Genomic DNA, 8,289 nt, shown 5'->3' with positions numbered 1-8,289 from the left:
GTGCTGTGTGGCTGCCGCTGCCGCCGCCGCCGCCGTCAGAGCAGCCGCTGCTGCCGGCAGCAGGAGCCCCGCGCGGGGCGAGGAGCGGGGACGCGCCGCCGCCGCCGCGTCCCCTGCTTGCCGCTGGCCGCTTCTTCTCGGGAGGTGGCAGTCACTGTCGCTGCTGAGAAACCAGCCCGCTTTTCCGCGCCTGGTCGTCTGGTGAGGAGTTGAGACTCTGCGCCTCCTGCTTGGACCCACATGGCTTGTTACCTGGTCATCAGTTCGAGACATCTCAGCAATGGGCACTATCGGGGCATTAAAGGAGTCTTCAGAGGGCCCCTCTGCAAGAACGGATCTCCCTCTCCGGTAACCTGCGCGCACACACATACACGTTCAAAATCAAGATAAACAAAAAGAGATATTGTCCTGTTACAATGAGTGGGTGATGCATATCCACCTTACCCATGATGATATTGTGTCTGTTTTTACAATTTATTGACAGGCTGTTACACAGGGAGGGGTGTGTGTTTACATGTGTATGTTCAACACAGTCATTAGCATCTGTAGTACCATGGATGCAAATATTTACCGAATGCAGTTAACTGCAGGGCTGTGAGGGTAGCTCCTGTGTGCTATGTCAAGTTATGAATCTACTGATTTGGGCAGTGTAGAAAAGTTTGAGTGGCAGTTTATAGCCATGCTTTGGGAAGTCGTCAGTTGAGATTAGTTAAAAAAATGCTGCCGTTACTTTATAAGAAAATAAACTTCTTCAAGATTTTGCATCAAGGTACTGGCAGATGGAAAGGTGTTGGACGCCAACTCTTGATTAAACCTAATGCTTAACTGTGCATGTTCTTTAAAGAATGCCAGAGTCTTTTGTGGAAATATGAAGCGGATGGTTTGTGGTATTAGGTACAAATGTATTTACATACAATTGGAGTGATCACTCAATTTAGTGCACTATTCAAATTAGTTTACTATTTGATTTATTCAAGTATTTTTTTTTTGTAAAATAATTTTGACCATACTCTAGGACTTCGATATATTATTAATTTATTAGTTGGTTCATGCTATGGGCTAATGTACAGATTCAAATATCTTTCAAAAAATGTCATGATATATTAGGGGAAAAGTTTTGGATTATTAAGTGACTAGGGACAAGTTTTCTAGTTTAATAGAAAAACCAGTATTTTACGTCTGGATGATATAAAGAAGGAGAAATTAAGTTGCCTGATTTTTATTTATTTTTTGCACTTTTCATCATGTTTTAATGCTTCATTAGCATGAATTATTCAAAACTGCAATATATCCTTAAAACTTTTGATTAAGTGCTATATGTGATTTGCAAGAGAAATTTTAAATCAGAAAGTCCACGTATCCAGAGATACCACTAGGACTCCTAATTATGACAAGCTAGTGCCTCACATGTTGTTATGCGCTGTGAATGTGGGTCGCGGTGATCCCTCCCACCCCCTCAACTACATGGTACTGAAGCAGAAGTGTTAGAATGGAATATACTGTTTATATTGGCACTTACAATTAGACTCTGAGGGCTAGAGGGGTCTTGGAGAGTTTTAGTTGAAGAAAGCCCACATTCAATCCTTCTGAGCAGCTGGTCTGAATCCTTTCTATTTTTAAAGATTCTCAGGATTGGAGTTTCTGCAGTCTCAGCAAACCACCTCAATGTTTAAGAACCCACAGTGTCAGAATCTTCCTTCTAGCCAACTTAAATCTATCGAGTTTTTCCTTGAGCTCATTTCATCTTGAAAATCTAGAATATTCCTCCTTTCTCCAAGGTATTAATGTTCAACACTTTGATAATCTCTGTGGCTGTGTTCCGAAACCCTCTCTTTGGTTATGGAAATCTGAACTGGGCAAGGTGTTATAGCCTATATGCCTTAATAATTCACAGGATAAAGGAAGAATTACTTCATAGTTCCTATATTGTTCAGTTCTATTTAAGTTTGTTAGAATATGGAATTAATCTTCCAAAATCTAAAGGGTTAGTAGAAGCAATTTCTGTCACATGGTCAGAAGGGGTCCTTCCTTCTCCACTGTGGTCACTCATCTCCCAGAAGCCTGACGGATTCCCCAGGGAAGGACACATGAACATGGTTATGACAGGACAGCCCGTAATCCACATGGCTCTGTGGGCTGAGCAGGGGCTTACACCCACAGGACACTATTCCCATTCACTGTTGGGCTCATTTTTATAAAATACTAATTCATTTACTTTTACCTAGTTGTTATACTTTGACTCATGGGATTGTTCTCTCCAATATTTACACATTTAAGTGTACTTAAATTACATTGGCAGCATTCAAAAAATAGCCTAGTTCGTCTGTATGTGGACTTCCTACACCTGATTTATTTTGTCTTTCTTTACATTTTACTATGAAATTTGAATGACTTTTTCAAGGGTTCAGTAGTTTCTCACATGAGATAGACAGTGTGTGAAAAATTGTTGATCATTCATTCTCTGTCACAGGTAGGTTTTTGAGACAAGTCATGGCCTTCACGTTACATGACACTTGGTCTTTCTTCCTAGATTAGATTAGGTCTCTACCTTCTGGAGCCTAGACTCTTGAGCTTTTAAATAATAGTTTCCTAGTTTTTAAATAATAGTTTCCTAAATAATAGTTTCCTAGATGACTGTATGTTTACCTTCTTTATTAATGGGTTGTAAAGCATGAAGCTAAAAACGGGGGTGATGTATCATTTCTTTTTTATATTGAGCAATACACACCCCTCGTTACTTTAAGGTTTATAGACATTTATTGATTTTTGTCATCAGCATAAATATTAAACTCACAGATCCGTAAGGTAGTCATTTATTTTTTTCTTAAAGCACATATCTACTTTGGCAATACCTTTTTATTATGTCTTCCCAAGTTTTGTGCTCAGAGTGTCTCCAATCAACCTCTACATCATTGACTTGGATTATTTCCACTCACTGAGACTCAGTTTATCTGGGACTCTGAAGTGGGATACAGTCATTAGTTGATTTAACTCAGTCTTATTAAGGTCTGCAATACTTCAACTTTGGTTCTTACTCTTTTAATCCAAATGTTCTTCTATTTTAATCCATACTTTCCTGTTTTAATAGAGCTGTATAAAGATAGCACTTAACACAATTATCGAATGAGACTATTTTGTAACTTCATTATAGAAAGGAGACAAGCTACAATTCCATTTTGATGTAAGGAGAATTTCTATATATATATATACACACACACACACACACACACACATATGTATATGTATACATACATACATATATATACATACATACATATATATACATACATATATATACATATATACATATATATATAGCCCCTTCCATTATATATATATATATATACATATATATGTATATATATATATATACACATACACATATCCTTACAAGAAATATATATCTTCTGATATCTATCTGGGTAATATGAATTTAGTATTTCAGTATCTCCTGGATATAATTCTTCACTTATATATTGAACGTAGTTATATATATTTACCATGTTCCAATTACATGCCTGTAGTCTCTAGAGTCTGGACACATGGTATTAAACTGACAGCACAAAGGAAATGGTTATATATATATACATCTTTATTTCAAAGGATTTCATTTAGAAAACATTGGATGATTGCATGGAGTTCTTCTAATAGATACTTAGTGGGATACTTGAGAGATAAATAGAGCATTTTACCCCCAAACATTCACAGATCAGCAAACTGGAAATCCTGGAGTCAAATTCAGCTCCTGTCTTCAAAGTAAACATGTGCAAGTGTCTTGTCTGTGGATCTCTTTTCTTTTGGGGACTTGATATGAACAAAATAACATACTGCTTTTCATCCTAATTAGAATATGAATAATTGATGAGATAGTTTATGTTACTTTAAATCCGAGAATAGATAAAAGAAAAAAAAAAGAAAAGTGACAGAGTAAACTACATTGTACTTTGTACACCATTGAGTACTACATAGTACTTAATGGTAAAAGTCTCTAATTTTAGAAAGTAAATTTGCACCCCCTCACATGTTAGGATATTTATCTCCCGCACTATCACAACTCTGAAATAAAATGACTGAGTGATAACTTTATAAATCCGTATCATGTGAACATACACATGTACCCATTCTCAGTACCTACACTTACGCATACAGATACAAAGTTATCAGTCATCAAACCTGAGAAGTTACCTATGTATTACATTCAGCTTTTACCATCAAATATGTTAACCACGAAACTTTGTTACCATAATTGAAGTATTCGTTAAGAGAATAGTCTATAGGTGCATTCATTTGTGTGTGTGTGGACTTCTAAGTTCTTCTATCACCATGTTTGACTTCAGTAAAGCAAATAATATCCTCTACATAGTGCCAAAAATATGTTTGAATTTATTTAGTTATTTTTTGTAATGACAAATACTGTTTCAAATTTGGATTCATGTATGGTTTGTTACTTAATTTGTGTGTGGTTAATAATATGACTACCATTCAGGTTTCCAATTGATGAAATATTAATAATAATCATAGTTGTATATTTTATCCGTGGTGCACATTTAGCTTATTACCAGTTTTTGAAGCTTATGTAGGGGGGTACAGCTTAAGAAGTCTTATTCTGAAAGTGTCATAGTTAGATATCTAGAACTATCTGTTTCTGGATTTGCCTCTTACCACCGCCCCAAAACATTGGATATGAAGAAATTTGGGGGGTTTTCACCTGAGCAACATATCAGGATCCTTGGATTTTGTTGTTGTTTTTATTTTGTTCTGTTCAGTGATCTTATTCTGAATTATGTATCTGACTAAACTGCCTAGTGGACGGAGGTGGCATACAATGAAACCAGCATTTTAAATGGACTAAAAAATCATAGAAAGTTCCCTTTTAAAAATTAAAAATGCATTGCATTTAAGCAGTAGAAACAAATTGCCTTAAGGTACATCTCTTCAGAGAACTCCTTATGAAGCAATGAGTGCAGACCCAACCTTGTTGTTTCTTATGCCTATACTCTTCTATGTGCATTTTCATTATGTTCACTAAGTACATGTTAAACACATCTAAAAATGATCTCAAACTGATATGCTTTTCATGTGCCAAATATAATTATGAAGATGTAGTCTCCCATAGAGAAGTCACCTGTGTCCTCTTTTGGAATTCATGAATAGGCTAATACTGCCTTTTATGCTGAAACTTGTAGATATTTCCAATAAAGATGACTGAGGTATGATTCTTATAATACATGTTTTCTTTGTTATGACAAATATTGAATCAAGCAACCCCCTTTCTTCTCAATTTTCAAACCCTTTCTTCTTTTCCCCAACTAAGTGATTTCAGAAACTTGTAGTTGGCATTTATGCTTTCAAAAAGAATTGTCAAGTTTTTAGGTCTTAAATTTGTGTTTCTGTGCCTTTGGAAGGTTCCTGTGGTAAGAGGAATCAAATGAGTATTTGAGTGGTATAGTTTATGACTTTTGTTAGGTTGTCCTACACTTATTTCATAATTAAAATGTGATAGATAAAATCCTTTGATTTGTTTCTTTTAGACATACAGGAAAGATGACCTATATTTTAAATTTCTGCTCCATAATTTGGAAACTAACTAAAAATAAAACATATTGGCATCATGGAGATTAAATGATGATGGCATTTGACATATAACTTGATCACTTGTAGTTGAACAAGTGGCTATGGTATCTTTGTTGTCTAATGCATATGCACTGTGATACATACTTTTCATGTGGTATTGACAGAGCTTGAAGTATCAGTAGGTTTTAGGCGATGTAGGGAGCAAGGAGCAGGAAGAGTAATACATATTTCAAATAACTATAGGAAGTGTCTTTCAGCGTGAACTTGGTTTGCTCAAAATACACATCGTCAGAATAATTCTTTAATACACACATACATATTCTGTAGAAAGTAATTCGAATAAAAATTGAAGTAAAAGTGCTACTTTGCTTGAAAATATCTTGGTTTTAAAAAGTACAGTTTTTCAGGTAATCCTTATAAACTGACAGGTGACAGCCTTTGGTAGACAGATTTTGTGAGTCAGGTTTACTTAGTGGATAAGATGTGGAGTGAGAAATTAAATATTTGATATGTTTTCGTGACAAAGTGTAGTTATGGTGATGGTAGGAATAGACCAGTCACCAAGTTCCACAGTCTCTCTTACTTTGGAAGTATTTATCGAACCTCAGAAGAAATTCTGGGAAGATGAATCACATTATATCTTAGACAATATTCTCACTTGTTACTAAGACCTTGTTGGGTTACTGAAGAGAAAAAAAATGCAAAAGAATATTATATAGCGTACAAAATGAAAAAGGACTTTTAGAAATATTTACCCATGTATGATGTTTCATTCCCCTGATAACACGTATTGAACTAATCCCTTCTTTCATTCAAATTTGATACCTAAAATCTAAATGTATATCTGAAAAACTGTTAAAAGACTTTCCTCATAGATAAAGAGAGCTATTGAATTAGCTTTTTTTTTTCTTTCCTTCCTTGGCTGGTAGGAAACTCAGAGACAAATGTGTGGCTTAGCAAAGCCGGAGGGATTGATGTTGGCATCCCAAACAACACGATGTCCCCACCCCATTCATCTCCTATTCCCAGTTCAGCTTTTATTTTAATTTTATTTTCCACTGCTCTCATTCTCTTAAATGTATGTTTTATTGTTTCAGTGTATAATATTTCTTTCAGATGGCTTAGTTCTGTTGTGAACGTGTAAGTCAGGCTATAAATAAATAATGAAATATGGACTAAATATAAGGATGCCGCTCAGGATTGTACTGGACAGCTTTGACAATGATTCATGGAATTGGGAGTATTCACTTTGTTCATTTGTCTCAAGTATAATTAGGGCTGCCAATTTTTTGCTTTGACAATTGGCAAATTCCTTTTGGCAAATTTTACTTCACTTCAGTGTGGGTGTGGGTGGCAGGATATAGTTTATTTTGAAACGGATACTGCCAGTTTGTTTTTTTCTAAATAATCCTTTCCCTCCCTGTTTGTTATTCTTCTTGCCATTGATCCTTTCATTAGAAGGATCATCATTTTTTTTCCATATCTTTTTTTGCCTTATGTGTAAAGCTTGGCATGTATGTCTAGCTCTAGAGGTACAGACCCCCACAAATGGTGAGAACCACGCTGTTCTGTCTGCTTTCCAACCGAAGCGTACAAGTTTCTTCTCTGTTCACCATCACATTTAACGTTCATCTCCAGCTCAGAATTTAGTGCTTCCCCCATATCTCCATTCAGAACCTACCTACCAGTGTTCTTCCCCTGCCCACCTTCCCACAGCTATGACTCAGTACTTCACTTGTCCCATCTACCTCCTGAGCAACAGATCCAGTCAGTACCTCCCCACACACACAGATGTCCTTTCCAGAACTCCATTTTGCAATGAATAATTATATTCCCTAACATTTTTCTTGGCAAGCAAAGGCTAGATGCGTTTCCTCTTTGTGAATGAAATAAATATCATATTCTAAACAGAAAATAACCCCTGGGCCCCTTTTTTGGGAACGTGGATAGAAGGGATGGAAGCTCCACTGAGTTCTGTCCCTTCCTATTAATTGGCTTCATCTAAACATGAAGTCAAGAGATACCCTGATGGCCATATGAATTCCATTCACATTATCTTTAAAATGATCAGAGTCCCTGGGTGGTATCAAGAGTCTTCATGGTCCAGCTCCTATCGGTGCCTTTAACTCTGTTTTTTCCACCTGATCCTATGCTGTAGCCAGTCCAAACTACTCAGAGTTCTTGACTATGATGGGTATGTCTAGACCTTTATTCCATTGCACATGCTGTTCCTCTGGCGCAAATCCTCTCACTGTCTTCATTGCTTGCATCGTGTTTTATATATTCTTTCTGACCTCACTGAAGAGTTGAGTCCTCATGTGATTTGACCTTGAGTTCCCTATCATGAGTCAGGCCCTTCTCTTGTAGGCTGCCACCACACCCATTGCTTACCTTGATTATTGCTGAACTGGAGTTGTTTCTTGGTCTCCATTTCAGTCATAGGATGTGAAATCCTTGAGGTCCTGTCTGCTTTTACCTTTATGTCCCCAGAGCTGAGCACAGCTTGTGGTTCATTATTGATTTCAACAGGGAGTGGGGGAAAAAGGGCTTTGATGGAATTTAACTGGTCCCGCCAGTATCTCCATGAAGACATCTTTTCCTTAGAGACTGTTTTCCCAATTTAGTTCACCAGAATCTTTGAGAAAGTATACTGTTCTACTGATGGATTAAGTGGTCACTGTTTTCATAGTAATGCTTCTTGCTTTAATATCTACC

General features: G+C 36.6%; 1 protein-coding gene across 1 annotated transcript in view; it reads left to right on the top strand.

Moving 5' to 3' along the window:
- The window catches only part of ZNF804B (zinc finger protein 804B), a 512,406-nt gene continuing 504,117 nt past the window's right edge, over positions 1-8,289 (top strand). The window contains exon 1 of the mRNA XM_082692323.1: positions 1-348. Within this exon, the coding sequence (XP_082548449.1) occupies positions 241-348 (108 nt within the window). The 5' untranslated portion in view covers positions 1-240. The remainder of the gene's footprint in view (positions 349-8,289) is intronic.

The sequence above is a fragment of the Mustela nivalis genome (assembly GCF_964662115.1).
Source record: "Mustela nivalis genome assembly, chromosome: 12".
NCBI lineage: Eukaryota > Metazoa > Chordata > Mammalia > Carnivora > Mustelidae > Mustela > Mustela nivalis.
Note: the sequence above shows the minus strand (reverse complement) of the source record. Positions and strands in the feature narration are given on the sequence as shown.